This window comes from Benincasa hispida, chromosome 5 (genome assembly GCF_027475165.1).
Source record: "Benincasa hispida cultivar pf3 chromosome 5, pf3_genome.v1.1, whole genome shotgun sequence".
Taxonomy (NCBI): Eukaryota; Viridiplantae; Streptophyta; class Magnoliopsida; order Cucurbitales; family Cucurbitaceae; genus Benincasa; species Benincasa hispida.
Genome location: NC_143482.1, coordinates 51,029,173 through 51,045,981, shown reverse-complemented (window position 1 = coordinate 51,045,981; position 16,809 = coordinate 51,029,173). Strand labels below are relative to the sequence as shown.

At 33.9% G+C, this 16,809-nt stretch overlaps 1 protein-coding gene across 1 annotated transcript; it reads left to right on the top strand.

Moving 5' to 3' along the window:
• Nucleotides 1-12,901: 12,901 nt before the first annotated feature.
• Nucleotides 12,902-13,600, top strand: LOC120077354 (uncharacterized). The gene has a single exon (XM_039031239.1). It carries the CDS (start codon nt 12,902-12,904, stop codon nt 13,598-13,600), a length of 699 nt encoding a protein of 232 aa, XP_038887167.1.
• The last annotated feature ends 3,209 nt before the right edge of the window (nt 13,601-16,809 follow it).

The window sequence follows — 16,809 nt, the reverse complement described above, 5'->3', positions numbered from 1 at the left end:
TTCATGTATATTTTTCAGTGGATTTACAGAAGCTATTTATAGGTGAAGCCTGGCTCTTTGACTTCGTGGTCCCACTTTATGGTTATGGTAGTTCCTTAAATGGCGGAGTGAATATTCCTTCTGTTATGCAATCAACCCGTCAGAAATGCACAATTGAAAGTTGTACATTTGTCAAAATCCTCCGCAGATGCGTTGCTCTTTACATCTTCGATCGATCGCTGCATGCAGTGTTATTTTTTATTACCGCATGCGGTTGAATTTGCATTGATCGCTAAGCTCTTGATCGATTGTCACATGCACCGTCATTGCGTTGATCATCTCTTCATTCCTGAATGATAGGCGCAATGCGACGTAGATGCATCGTTTATTTTATCTTTGAGCCATTAACGCATGTGGTGACTGATTTCCTGCAAACAGAAACTGAAACATTTTATTCTACCATCGCAATGGTGTAGTGGGTGTATTGACGACATTTTATAATTTTCGCATTTCTTAGCCAATTTCTATACTATTGATGCAACTTTTCTTTCTTTTTACCGCAATATCTAAATAAAACAATATAAATAACTTGTATTTCTACAAGTTATCAGCAATCGAAGAGATATTACTAAGCGATCAGATGGATATTACTAAGTGATCATTTAGCTAAATGTTACGCGATCGTGTAGAGAATAGTAAGCGATCGTTTAGATATCCATTATGCGATCATTTGGCTAATACTAAACGATCGTTTAGGTTTTGTTATGCAATCGTTTAGATAAAACTAAGCAATCGTTTAGCTAACTGCTAAGCGATCGATTAGATATCCATTACGCGATCGTGTAGTAATTTATAAAGCGATCGTTTAGATAATACTAAGCAATCGTTTAGCTAACTGTTACGCGATCGTTTAGTTTTCGTGCATACACCAATTTGTATTCACTAGCGCGATAAGCTCGTCCGTAGGTGATGTTCACTCCATATTCTCGTCGGACGTCCTCAATTACATCACTTGGGCGATATGTTCGGCCAACTTGTCCGTATTTGGACTTTATTAAGTGTCCAATAACCAAACTTTTTGCTTGTCGATTATTACCAATTCTCATTTCAAGATAACATGTATGTTCGTTGGGATATTCGGCTACTTTGAAGGAAGCACTTTCTTTCATTTTTTTGGCATGGACCCTCCACTTGCATTCCTCCACCGAACACCGGACAGTTAGCAAGCTCTTCGCTGACTTTTTTACGGGTAGTCAAAGTTCTTTCTTATTGCAAGCATCAATAATTTAACTGACAAGTCATATTTCAAAAAGAAAATTTGACCGACCTTTATATCCTTGTCATTCAGACAGTCATGAGGTATTGTGATGAGGTTGTCATACGATGGGCCCTTTGATGGTTTGGGTATATCAACAAATGGTTTGGTTGGAATGGTGGAATGCATTAGAACCAAAGGCATCACAACCGATAAAGTCCACCGATGGGGTTGGAACATGGATGTTAGGTGTTGAAGAAGTTTGTCCATATCCATATTCAGTATTGAATTGTGAAGTACATTTGGGTTCATTGTTTCGACCAAACCAAGCTTCATTTTGGTCATCCCCCAAGTTACATGGCCCAGTATGATAATCAATTGTAGACACGGTATGAATTGGATTGGGTTAATCGGTTGGATTGCAATGTTGGTGTACTTCATGACTGTTAGCAGGTGTAAATGATACAAATAATGGTATCCGGGATGCCCTATTACCTTATAAAAAGAAGCTAAGATCTTCATCTTCGACTATGTTAATTGGGGGAGTCGGGACCAATATATTGTAGTAACATTTGATGTGTATATCAAACATATCCGGATCGATATTCAGTCGTTGGTGCATCATACTCACTAATTCACTAACTGTTATGTCATTTCTGACTTTTAGACCTTTCATATGACCACCAATATAATTTCCTCCAGACTCATCCCAATCCCTATCAAATCGTACAAAGATGCGAAGTAGCGCCATTGATCTACAATTGGATAAACAAATCATTGATAAGTGAACAATCGTGTATAAATTATTATGCGATCGTGTATAAATTACTAAGCGATCGTGTATAAATTACTATACGATCGTATATAAATTACTACACGATCATTTATAATTTACTATACGATCATAAATAATTTATTACACGATAGTTTAGTAAATTACAAATGATCGTTTAGTAATATATGCAATGAGTATAATTTACTAAACGATCACATAGTAAATTGCTAAACGATCGTTTATAAATTACTAAACGATCGTTCTAATTTACTAAACGATCGTGTATAATTACTAAACGATCATGTATAATTACTTATTGCATATATTACTAAACGATGGTTTATGATTTACTAAACGATCGTTATAAATTACTACATGATCGTTTATAATTTACTAAACGATTGTGTATAATTTACTACTCGATCGTTTAGTAAATTATAAACGATCGTGTAGTAATTTAATGCTAAACGACACTTATTATGAAAGTGATCTGAGAGAATAAATCGTACATTTAATGAAGGGCTGAAGAAACCGTTGAAGGAAGAAGAAATATGGACTGAATTCGACGATGAAAGCTACGAGAGAAAGCTATCAAAGAATCCGAAGATATTGGGCTGAAAATCTAAAAGAAAGCTACGAAAGAACAATGAGAGAATTTCGTGGGGAGTTCGACGACAAAAAATGAATAATGAGATAGACGTTCCATTCTCTTCAGAATATTAGTTGGGAATAAATGTTTTGGTGGAATTTTGTTGATGTATTGAATGCACATTGAATGAAGGGCTGAGGAAATCGTAGAAGGAAAAAGAAATGTGGCGGTCTGAAAGCTTTTTAAAAATTATGGGTCATTTTGATATTTAGCATAGGGAAAAAGGTCAGTGGTAGAAAAGTTTTGAGGAATAGGTAATTAATAGAAAAGTTTATGGGTTTTGGGTCATTTTGTGAAATATTCTTTTCAATTACTTCTTCATTTTTATTCCTTCTTATTTTCAATCTTCATTATTTCTCAATCAACGACCAACGACCAAGGCATCGACCTGCTGCAATTGACAGCCAATGAAGATTCATGAACCTCAACTATCGATGCAGACGGAAACGAAGGTGATGACGTACTGGATCTTGAGTCGTCTACAACATACTACAATGCATGGTCGAAAAAGAGAGACGAAGCAATCGACTGCAATATACTACATATTTCATATAAAAAAGGTATATTTTGAAATTAGTCATGTTTACTATACGTAAAGCTTGTTGGGATTAGTGTCCTAATTTTCCCGGAGTCTCGTTGTTTTGTAAAGAAACACATTGTTTGATGAATAAAATAATTATTATTTAATTATGAAATTTATTCATATCCAATAAACACATTGTTTCATTATGTTTCTCCTTTCTGATACACCATTCTGCTAAGGTGTACCTAGGGTCGAGAGTTAGGACGCAATTCCATGTTTTATCATATAGTTCTGGAATTGGAGGTCTATATACTTTCCACCATGATCATATCGTAGTGTTTTTATCTTCTTACTTAACAAGTTTTCAATTTCAACCTTATACTCCTTGAACTTGTCAAGGGTTTCAGACTTACGTTGCATTAGGTAGAGATACCTATATCGTGAATAATCATTTATGAAAGAGATGAAATATTCATATCCACCTCGAACCCTAACACTCATCGAACCATAGAGGTCTGAATGTACAAGTTCCAAGGCTTCGTTGGCTCTATAACCTTTTCCAGTAAAAGGTCGTTTGGTCATCTTGCCTTCAAGGCATGATTCACATACCGACAATGAGTTTTCTTCTAAACACTTTAGAAGTCCACGTTTCACCAACTGCTCAATCCTATTGAGGTTGATGTGACCTAACCTTAGATGCCAAAGATGGGCATTTTCCTTAGGAGAAAGCTCTGGTGTTTTAGCTATCGTTGTCGTACTGAACATTTCAGTATTAAGCAAGGCTTTAATGACTAACAGCCTTAGTACATACAAGTTATTCTCCATTGAACTAAAACCAATCTTCATACCATTCTTGAAAATAACCACTTTTCTATCGGAAAAGGAGACGGTATAACCTTGTTCAATGAGATAAGAAACTGAGATTACTTTTATCTTGATATGAGTAACTACAAAAACATTATCCAGTAACAAATAACGTTTTTTGTCCAAAAATAACTTCAGCCTGCCCACAACAACAACTGAAACAACCTCACCAGTACTGACTCGAAGAGTCAACTTTCCCTATGGCAACGTTTGCCAGGAACTAAATCCTTGGTAAGAGAAGCTGACGTGGTTAGTAGCACCCGAATCAAAGATCCAGGCAAAATCATCATTCTCTACCAAACACGTCTCCAATACCAATAAATCATATTTATTGTCTTTAGACATCCTCCTCTTTTGAAGAGTAGTGGGATTAGCATCAGAACCTAAATATCCTACAAGTTCAATTTTAAAGAACATTTCTCATCGATGAACTTTAACAGAGTTGCAACACTTGCTTTCTCTTCCTGGAGATTAACTTGGGAACTGACACTACTGGTATTGTCATCCATCCCTTTGTGCCCAAAAAGTGAGAACTGACGTTCAAACAATTCTTGCAACGAGTCCATGATCTCACGTGCAATGACCATGTTCTCAACCCTTTTGGCTAAAGCATCAGGTATGTTGGACAAAATGTGAATTCGGGCCAATGAATTAGCCTTCATCCCCACCTCATATGCATTGCGAACACTTCGCGGTGCATCAAGAGTCGAGACTTGAAGACACTTCTCAACTATGATAAACTCAAGGTCGTTTACCACAAAATATGTTTTAGTGGATTTTTTCCACTGTATGAAATCGGTCAAACTAGAGGCATTTAATGGAAAATCAAACATGATGCTGAAAAAACAAACACATTGACCTACATTAGGTTTTAAGTAAATACTTGTTGAAAAACAAACAACATCTAATACAGTTTAGCAAAATTAACATGAACCTTATGTGACATTTAGTTTCGCAATGACGCTTCAAAATCTTAGGACAAAAGCCGTCGAAGGGTGGTCAATTTATCCTTCCTCTGAATTGAGACATTCTCAACCAGTCGTTAATACCAAAACAACTTTTGCTCCTATAACAACTAGCCATCATTGATTTGGTCAAGAAATCATTAACTTACTTAACAGTTTCCCGTAAGTGTGACTTGTCATTTTAGGTCCTAGAGTTCCATCCAAAATAGCCAATCCGAAGGGAAAAATTTCCCAAAAACTAAAGTGACCCTATCCATTTCTGGAGTTCACCTTGATATTGACCAACTGCACAAAACCCATCCGAAGGGGGACGCTCCCAGGGCACCACGAGGGAATGCAAGAATGATCTCATAGTGCGAACCAATGAAGGAGACCGTAGGACGTGTTGATACACACCCTTCACCCACTTACTATAAATACTCTCTCCGTCTACCTTGATATTGGCTCATGCAAACACCTTTCGAAGGGGGATGCTCCCAGGGCACCACGAGACCAAGCATGAATCTCACGACGTGAAAATTTAGGGAGAACATTAGTGGAATCATTAACATATCATATATATATATATATATATATTCCTCCCACTGAGTATTTTATAACCTAGTGTTTAGTTTACTTAGAAAAAACACAACTAAGGATTTTAATTAAGTTATTTTTAGGTTTGTCTAAGAGTAACATTTACCTTGGAAAGTTGAACAACTTTTAATCATTATCCATTAAACATTTTAACGAAGTCTTTGATCAACTGTCGCATGCTTGCAGAAAATCTATCTAATTCACCTTTCCAGGTAGGGTTCCAATTCCATCAGCTTAAGTACCCCAGTCTAGACAGAACCCGCCTTAGAAAAAAGGTCCCTTATAGATAGATTTAATTCAATTTTAATATTTTATGCCAATCAATTTAATCCTATTAAACTGATTTAAAAAGATTAAACTTAGGTTGCTAATCCCATTAGAACCTTGAACTTACGTCTATCTCAATCCAATTCTAAAACCCTTTTAAAATGTGAGTTTGCTTAAGTTTGTATGCAACTCTTTCTTATCGATTTTAGTTCAAATTTCCATTATAACGTTTATAACAGAAACAACCAAAACCATCCATAATGCGAAGCAAACACATACGAGGCATTCATAACTTTTACTAATTAGCCTAAGTGTCATGCTTCATGCATTGTTCACTCATTGCTACTTTTATATAACACTTATAAAACCAAGCAATGAACCAAGCAAACATACTTCCATTCACTCTTATACTATAATGCTTATAATATAAAGATGACGCATGAATATGCTTACTGCATGCATAAATATAACTCTTATATTTCATAATGCATGTGTATGCTCTCTTGTAATTTTATCATGTCGTATTATAACACTTATAATACATGATGCATGAATAATTGACAACCTAAGGTGGGTTTCAAATCTATATGTCATACACTATGTCATACAAACCACATACATCTCATGTATATTAAACAAAAATTGATGAACCGGGATAATTAGCCTCAAATCCTCAAAATCAAAGCTAACTATTACAAATAGCAAATAGTCTCCGGTTCAAATAGGTGAATCGGGTCTTGAACCGTCCGGTCGAAGTCCGTATCTCCACTAATCATGTACCAAACTCCTTGGTGATCACCTACACGAAAGAGTAAATATTTTACTCAATCGTTTACCTACGCTTCTTGAGCTAAACGATCGTGTACCTTTACTATGCGATAAAGCATGAGGTACACGATTGTGCAGCGCACAACATACAATGCAAGCCTTAAATGATCATCTAAACGACAACGATGCAGTGAAGCACAATTGACTAAACGATCGTTGAGCAAACGCGAGGTATCGTATACTGCGTGATCGTGTAGTCAGTGACTATGCAATGAGGCATGCTAACTACATGATCGTTTAGTGCGCACTCCTTTTATTAAATGATGAGCATCAAATGCTCCCACTCGATCGTTTACCTCTAGCGTCCATGCGATCGGGCAACCAACGCTATGCGATAGAGTAACCGCTTTACCCCATTAGTTAAACGATCGTTTAGTAAATACTACACAATCGCGCAAAAAAATCTACACCATCGTTTAGCCAAATCCCAACGATCGTTTACCATAAGCTACATGATGCGACCAACCTTTGATCTTTTTTCTCGTTGAGAACTGCATCTCCATGCTTTGAAACTTCGTCACGAATGACTCAACAAACTCAAACACTTTGAATTACTGACTCAATTACTTGTTAATTATGCCTAAAAACACAGGGGCCTTTACAAATTAACACTTTGTAATTAAAAAAAAGTTTTAAACAGAGGCAATTAAACCCGTAAACATTCATCAACATCCATCCACAAACACAATGTAGAAAACCCACCATGACTGTAAAAGAAGTTCAAAACATAAGTGAAATTTGGAATATCATAACAACCTAGCTATGATACCAATTGAAGGAAATCAGACATGAGGATTTCCATGAGCAACGGAAGGATCGTTCCAAATTTCATTCGAAATTGAACATACACAATTACAGTACACAAACGAAAACTAACTGGTCATGCAACAACTAGAAATTACACCATGCTTTCAGATAATCAAGAGATTGAGTATCATACCTTTGAAGACTCCTTATTCAAACTCCCTCAATCACGAATGCTCGATCAGTCTCCAAGACAGTAATACACGAACGCTCGAACACAATTACCGCAACACAATATGATCAACAACAACCACCACACGAACAATACGAACACACGACGAACGACCTTAAAAACCTCGAACTCAGTAGAGTTGAGTGAGGACCACCACAATGATTACCTTGGTATTCTCGGTGTGAGAATCCAAGAGTTGTGGACTCTATATGGACTTGATTAGAGGAAGAGACTGGAGAAACAACAATCGTGTAAACGATTGAGCAAGTGGGAGATGAGAAGTGTCTATCATATAGACGAATGCTCAATCGTGTAGAAGAAGGCAGCCTATCGTATAAACAATGCCCTGCTATCGTTTAGCTACGACCAGCTGAGTGAACTATTGTATATGACACTTCACGATCGTTTAGTCTCTCTATGAGCTATCGTTTACTGAAACCATTTCACTTGATAGCATTCTGTGAGTTCCTTTTCGAAGGTAGTAACTCTCCTAAATTTAGGAAAATATTTTTCCTTTTATCTCACGGTTACCATAAAACCACCAATAACCTCCCACTCAATTGGTTATTAGAGAAGAAGAGATAATTATCCAATAATTAGTATTATTATAAATATATATGATAACCAACTTACCATATTATATTTATAACCTATAGTTTTAATATTTCATCTCATGAAACATATAAACCATAGTTCTTTTTCTATTTTATGGTACTTTATAACCTATGATTTACATTAATCCTCCACTTGATGTATCTCATACATCATACCGATTATATCATATATAATCGAATTTTCTTTTGTGAATTTGAACATTTCAAATCAACACCAAGAACTGATTCTCAACTTGAATCCATTGAGCTATCAATGAGACCTTATGGACCTGTAGCTTAAAGCTCCAACGGTACGTGAATAACAGATTAAACTCTTTAGTCACAGGATCCACCATCCATTAACGGCAGGATACTTTACTAAAGAACGACAGCTGCACTCTTTTCACTATATATATATTTTTTGTCCATATCAACCAATCAATAGTGCAATAACCATTCACAGATCGCCCGTAAGTACAGTTGGGCCAATTTACCGTTATGCCCCTATGGTTATATCTAGCTCTTTAAGTATCACTGATCCCTCTAATGAATGTAAGTCATAGTCCTACTATGACCAAGTCCTCTCTATCGCAAGATACTGGGATCTTTTATGGTAAGATACTCCATTTTCAATCTCGCGGAGATGATGACAAAGAAAAATCATAACTTTTATTTTGACCTGATTTGATGTCATATTTCCTTCTTTAATTGTTTCTCCTAAGTTCATAGCATCCAGGTGGATTTTGGCATCAAGCACCCATGACAAATAATTATTTTCATTAATGTTAAGGGTTGCGAATTCTAATTTCATAAGGTCTTTCATGGCAACCCTAAAATCCATGTGGGTCCTGATATTTTTATGAGGTCACATTCTTTCTTATCGCTCATTCCTTTCGTTTTTCATTAGACACAACTAAACAATTTTTCTTTGATTTTTCTTTTTTGTTTGGATTTTTCTTTTTTGTTTGGATTCTTCCTCTCGCTTCTTGATATCGTTGTTGCTTATTTCTCTCGCTCTTTGGTCTCACTCTCACTTCTTCCTCTCGCTTTGATTCAAAGTCCATCTTCCGATATAAAAAACAAAAACAAAAACAAAACAAAACTCATTTTTTGACAACATGTGGGGGGAAGGATCAAACCTCTGACCTCAAGGTTAATTCATACTTGATGTCATGGTTGGCCAAAAAAAAAAAAAACAAAACTCCTATTGTGTAAAAGATAAAGCTTATTTAATTATTTTTGTTAAACCTAGTTAAAAGACACTACGATGAACATGAAAACTCATAGTTTTAATTGAAAGTAGGAATTCAAAAAAAGTAGTGTAAAAATCCAATTTTTCTTGCTATAAAGTTAATTTAGAACAACTTTGAAATGTGTTGCATGTGGTTTAAAATTTTAAAATGTAATTTTATGAGGTAATATTTAAAATTCGAATGATTATATTTTATATTGAGTTCAAATGGTAAATATTTGACATGAAATTAGAAAATAATGAAAGAGATAAAAATGAATAAAACATACCACATGGATGATTAAAATTACAGAACATAGAATGTAACTGAATTTATAAAGAATTAACATAATATGATAGTTTATTACCTCAAAGGAAATTCTTTGGTATTTTTCGAGGGGAAGAATAAATAAATGTTTTAATAAAATGAATTTGATTATATGAGAATATTTATCTTTATAAATAATATTTTAGGCATATCTCTTACTGTCAAATTGTGATGTTTTTCACTTATTGTTTGGATTGCATTCTTATGTGAATGGATGAGCCGATTCGATTTGTAATCATATCCATTCAAATAGTTGTGTCCCGTTATCAAACATTACAACTATTTAGTGTCATTCTCTCAACAAACATCTTAATTATTAGTAATTGTTGAAGTATAAAATGTAAATTATTAAAATTATAAGGGTGAAAGAGGAAAATAAAGATTCTCCTATCTTAAATAACCCATCAAATTTAAAAGTATTGAAAAAATATATATAAAGAGACACACAGATGATTTAAATTAAAATGTACATAGTACAAGTGAAATGAAAAGTTATAAATTAAAATTGTGATAACTAAGTGGCATAATATGATGATTTATTATTTCATGGGTAAATCTTTAGTGTTCGTAGAAGAGATTGATTCTAGGAGAAAAATAAAAAAATGAATAAGCATCTAATAAATATGACATTTATTATACGAAATCTCATTATAAACAACATTTTAAGGACATCTCTTTACCACTGGAGCGTAATTCAACATTTAATGAATATATAAAAGGTAGTAAAACATGCCTTCCTAGGAAAGGTGATGTCCATGACATGTTTAAGTACACATGTTGCATTTGTTGAACACAGTCACTACGAATTTCACCATCATTACATGTGAATTTGTCGAATGACCAATAGTGCATATTATCATAGTTTTCCTTCGAGTCTATGTCATGCGTAAGAAAATAGTAATAATAGATAAAAAAAAAAAAATTAATCTTAGTTAGTTTAAATGGAAAACAATCCAGGACATCTATTTACCATTGGACCGTAATTCATCATTCAATAAATATATAAAAGGTAGAAAAGCATGTTTTACTAAGAAGAGTGATGCCCATGGACATTGTTTAAACACGTACATTGCATTGGTTGATCATAATCTCTACGAATTTCACTATCATTTCATGTGAACTTGAATATTTAATCAAATGAACTTTAATTATAGAATAATCTCTTTATAAAGAACATTTCAGACACATTCATATTGATAGATCGTGATGTTTCACGAACATGATTTGCATCGCACCCATATATGGATGAAATTACAACAAATAGTCGTCTCTTCCAATATAATTTTGTAACTTTTAAATTTAAATTGCAAGGGGAAAAGTTCAGCACCATTTATATATGGTATGGTATGGATGAAGTGTGGATGTGGTGTCGCTTGTTGTCTTGTGCAAGACTCGATTCTCCTGACCCGGCCTCCTTATTTGAGCGAGAGTCCAACCATCATTTCAGTTTCTGCTGCCAATTACAAGCGACCCTCTGGATTGTCTCTCATCTTTAACCAAATTAGGGTTTCGATTGTATATGAAGTAAGGATTTTCTGATCTCTCTCCTTTTATCTCTCTTTCTCCATCTATACATTTGACATTACTCGCAGAATTCATTCACTCCCTCGCCATCTGAGAATTATTCGTTGCGTTTCATAGTCACTAGCTATTTACTTCTTTTAATTTTACTAGAATTCATTGCATTTGTAAAGCTGTAAGATATCGGAATAATTGCCTGATTTGCAGTGTTGCTAGTTCGTAGAAACGTTTGTGATTCTTTTTCTCTTTATTCGAAGCTTATGGTATTCGATTAGACAAGGGAGCTGAGGATATTCGATGAAATTGAAATTTACAGACTCTAGACTATAGACATGCATGAGAGCGGTTTTGAAATGATATCCCAAAACACGTCGTTAATCATCGAAAATCAATTTTTATTACATGAAAAACCAAATATTAAATTGATTTTGAATAATTAAAGACGTTTTTTAGAGTAATTTTGATGACTCTAAAAGTGAGGCAGTACTTTGGCCTTTAGTTTTATGTAGGATTTCTAGGTTCCTAGATTAATTTTGCAAAACCATAGGAAATTTTGTGTAGAATTGATCCTTTTGTTCTTTTGATTTTTTTTCCTTCTTCACCTTAAAAAATACGATCATCAATGAACCTGTCCTTGATGCTTCATCGCACTGTTCTTATGTTTCTTTTTGCAGTTTAGGCTCTACCAACTCTGTCTCCATTGGAATTAATACGGTTTTACTTGCTTTGTTATGGGTCATTGACTGTGAATGGGATATTTTGACACCCAGTAAGAAATTTGGGACAAAGCATAGTTTTGGTATTAACCCATTAGCTACCAACCCGTTAGCTACGAGACTTTCTATATATTGACCTAGAAAACATTGTCATTTACAAAATTCTAGGATCCGGGTCAATTTTATGAACTTAAACAAGTAGAGGTACTTGTAGTTAAAAAAGATGGTGAGTTATTTTTTACAGTCGTTATCGTTAAAGATCGAACCATTTCTGTAAAAATTATGCCACGGGTGTATGGGACAGCATGTTGACGAATCATGGCAAATTTTTTTACCCCTAAGCTTGTGGAATTGGTCCTTCTATCCTTTTTTAATCCTTTTTTTCCCTCTCACTTAGAGATGGTGATCATTGATGTTCTTCATTTTTCCTTACTATTTTTTTGTTGCTTCTGGTAATATGGGCTATACCAACTTCCTCCCTCTTGTCCTTGTTATGGATTTGTTAGCTTTGCTATGGATGGACTGTGAACGAAATATTTTGACACAGATTTATGAACAATACTTACCTTCGGACCACCATCAAATGTTTAACATGTTTGTTTTTTCTTGTTTCTCTCTTTTATCCTCCAAATCTTTAGTAATTCCTACTGCCCAATCATTGTGCTCAAGGTGTCATGAACTGAAACTAGGATCGTAGTCATTTTCTGTGAAGTGAAACTAACAGAGATACCTGCAATTTAAGAAGGTTTGATTGATTTCTTCTCCCCATCCTTAAAAAGTTTACAAAACTTTATTCAAATAATAATATTGAGGTAGGAAGTTTTCAACCACAGTCTTGCTGATAAATTTACACATATGGTTGTATGGAACAACATGGTCGAAGAATCTAAAGAGCAAGTCGATGCTCTTACTCCTGAAGACATTGCTTGGGTTGATTCTTGTCTGATTAAAGAGACACCAGATATTTCAGATGGCAATTGGAACCACATAAAGGATGCCTTATTAGAAATCCTTGACCTGTATCCTCAAAGTTTTGAATCTTCTCATGCTGTGAGCCATAATGCTCCAGGAGGTAGTAATGGCGACATCGACGTTGACATGCTTTCCCCTAACAATGTGAAGGAGCCTACATTTTCCTCGAGAGATAGTGATGATCCTATGAATGAAACAGGAATAGCTTCGGAAGATCCACAAAAGCACGACGACATTGATACTTCTCTGTTACAAACTCTTATCAAGAATCCATTTTTACCCACTTACAAAGAGGAGGTAGAAGGGAATGATGAGAATAATCAAGCTGGATTTGAGCATGAATTATCAGAAATTGGATCTGAGTCCCCAATTAATGATATTTTCCATGTTTGGGATTTGAACTTCCCACCAGTCGAAGATGAGCTCGTTGAGCAGCTGAACAAAGCCCTTACCGAAAATTATGTTGAATCGACCCCGTCAATGGATGGTAATCTTCTTGTGTTGAAAGACTTGAAGGAAGATTTACTTGATGACTTGATCAATAGCATTTCTGACTTATCTTTGGAACAGACTAAAAACTAGGGAAATAGTTGTTTTTGAGGCACTGATTTCTGAAAGTTCATGTTCGTGGACACGTGGCACTCTGTTATTCGATAACTTTAGATGTCTCACATTGGAATAGGGGTGATTTTGGAGATGCTAGGCTTAGATAATATAGTTCTACGATATGTTTGTTTTTTTTCAGGAAAAAATGGTAAAACTCATCTCTAAACTATGGAGGTTGTTACAATCACATTCATAAATTTTTAATTTGATCAATTATGCCCTTATAGTTTCTTAATGGTTGCAATTAGACCCTTATATTAAATTAAATTTTATTTGTGAATAGTCTCCCTCCCCTCTCTTCGTTCCTATCATTCTCATCTCTTTCTCATCATCTTCTGAGAAACTTGATCATCGAAGAGTTGATTGAAAATATATTCACTTCCCGATTTTGAAACAAAATGTTGGTCAATTTTGGCCAAAAATTAAGGACAACGAAATGCCTAAGATTTTTACACCAGCAGTGTACGTTGCACGTTCGCAATTTCCTTTATGTGGGTTTGGTCAAGCTTATCTCCAAAGCACATCAAGACAAATTAACAGAACATGGAGTTTTGAAAATGATGAAAAACATAGACAAAACTTCTCAATCCAGAGTGAGATCGAAGGTGATTAAGAAGAATATCCAAAACCCACTTGCGACCACGAGTTTAGGACCTGAGACGGGAACGATGGAGGATTTGGGAAGTGAGATTGCAGCAGAGGAGACGCCAGAGTGAGCCTTAAAGAGCAGAGGCAAGGTTGGGTGGAGATGATCTCGTTGGCGGCAAGGGTGAGTGGGTGGTCGACGAAGAGAGTGACGTTTTGGAGGAAGACCTCGTGGGTAATTGAGCGGTTGGCGTTGAAGAAGGTGGGGCTGGAGCCGATGGGGCCATATTTGGCAATGAAACTGCGCGAAAGATACTTGATTTAGAGTGGGGATGTGCGGAGCCTTATGAAATTGGTGCGGATGGGGCTTCTTGGAGGCACTAGTAGGAGCTTGGAGAAGCTTCAAAATTTGTTAAAAAATGTAAGAGATTATTTGGGACGTCGAGATCATATAGGATGTGGAGAGTTCTGATATCTGGAGAGAAATTTTGATCGAGTATGTTCAAACACTAAGATGATATATGATATACAGAAGGAAATTAAAATATGAAACACGTTTCGAAAATAGGTCCACAAACAATATCATCTCATGTTGGGCCCACAAACAGTCTAGAGATGAAAATGATAGGAATAAAGAGAGAGGAGAGAGAAACTAAAAATATTCACAAATAAAATTTAATTTAATAAAATGGTCGAATTACAAGCTACAAGGGCTTAATTGATCAAATTAATAGTTTATGGGTGTAATTGAAATCAACCCCGCAGTTCTAATGTGGTTTTTGCAATTTTTTTTTATGGGGCGAACTAGTGGGATATGTGAATATTTTTCTCAAAATCTGATTGACGGTTAACAATGATGTATTAGTAATTAGTATATTTATGAAGCGATTTCATAGACAATAGAATGTTTTCTTAATGATTTTGAAGTTGTTAAAATTACTCTTGTCATGTTTAAAAGCATTTCGAAACACAATTTTAATCATCAAAATTAATTTAATTTTTTATTGTACACTTTTAGGTTTAATTTCATATCATCATAATTATTTTATGATTAAAAGATATTTTAGAATGATTTTGAAAAATAATAAAAGTAATATTAACAATTTCCCAATCACTTCCAAACATGTTCTAATTTTGTTTTTACAAAAGTAGTGACACCATATAATTATTCATTAATATTTTTACTATAACTTCGTAAACATATCCACGTATTGTATTTTTTTTACATAAGATTTATTGTTATTATTTAATCAATTTTGATAAAAATTAATTTTGAGAGGCTAAATTTAAGATTTATGAAAACTATAAGAATTAAGACTAGACATTTGAATTGGACTAAATTTAAAGAAACTTCAACGTATAGAGATCAAAATGGTGCTTTGACCAATTTTTAATATGTATTTTAAAACTATCCAATTAATTCACCAATATAAGATAGCTTGATGACATCATAACATATGTTCCACATTTTATACTACCATATTTATTTTGAAGGAATGATTTTCATGAAGTCTGAGAATATTTAGATAACTATATTTGCATTTTAAGGTTTTGGTACATAAATATCTTCAGATTATGTATTATACCAATAATGCCCTTACTAATTTTTAAACAATTTTCATCTCATTTTAGTCTAATTTAAATTTATATAATATTTTGGTATTTATTATTTTAATATTATATTTTAAGATAAATTTAGTTTATAGAAATAACTAAAAAACAATTTCAATAGTTGCACAATAGAAAAAACTCGCTAAATAAATAAGAGTCGGGGAACTACTAAAAATGTACATTAATAGGAATATTAGACCTTAAAAAGAAGCAAGATATTTTCCGATTTAACTAAAGTTAATTTTATATCCAAATGTAAAGTATAAATATAGTTAATTGTATATTGTGATTGGTTAGTGCATGAATGCACTATGATCAACGGAGAGTTATCTTATAAGAGCTTTGAAAATCGGAACTAACCTCTTAATTTCTAAAGTAAAAATGTATAATAAGATGAATATTGCACTTTAAATTCTGATCAAAAGTAAATCAAGATATTATTCAATTTAACTAAAGTTTATTTTATATCTAAATACAAGGCACAAATTTGGTTTATTACATATGGTTGCTTGTTAGTGCATGAATGCATAGTAAAAAAAATACATTATTTTATTTTAAATTACAAATTAAAAATGTGAAATAAAGAAAATCAATAAAAGACAAAAAAATGTAAAAGAATAGTGTAAAGCGAAAAAAAATCATTTGATAATGCAATCTACATGAGCATCATAAAAATCCATATGACGTAAAAAAATAAATATAAATGCTTCGTCATAGAACCATTTTAAGATGCCTATATATTTCACATTCCCACAAAATATACGGTTTATGTTTATCTTATGGGATTCTTAGATTATCGCCCAACAAATTTTCCCTTAGTATTTAATCAACTACCTTCATTTAAAAATTTTAAAAATGTCTTACCATGTCCATCAATTTTAGAAACAATCGTATGAGTCAATAACCTATTATGCACAAAATTGAAAGTCGTAGGAACATGTTAGATCCAAAATCAAATGTGTAGAAACTTATTACCTACTTTTTTTTTT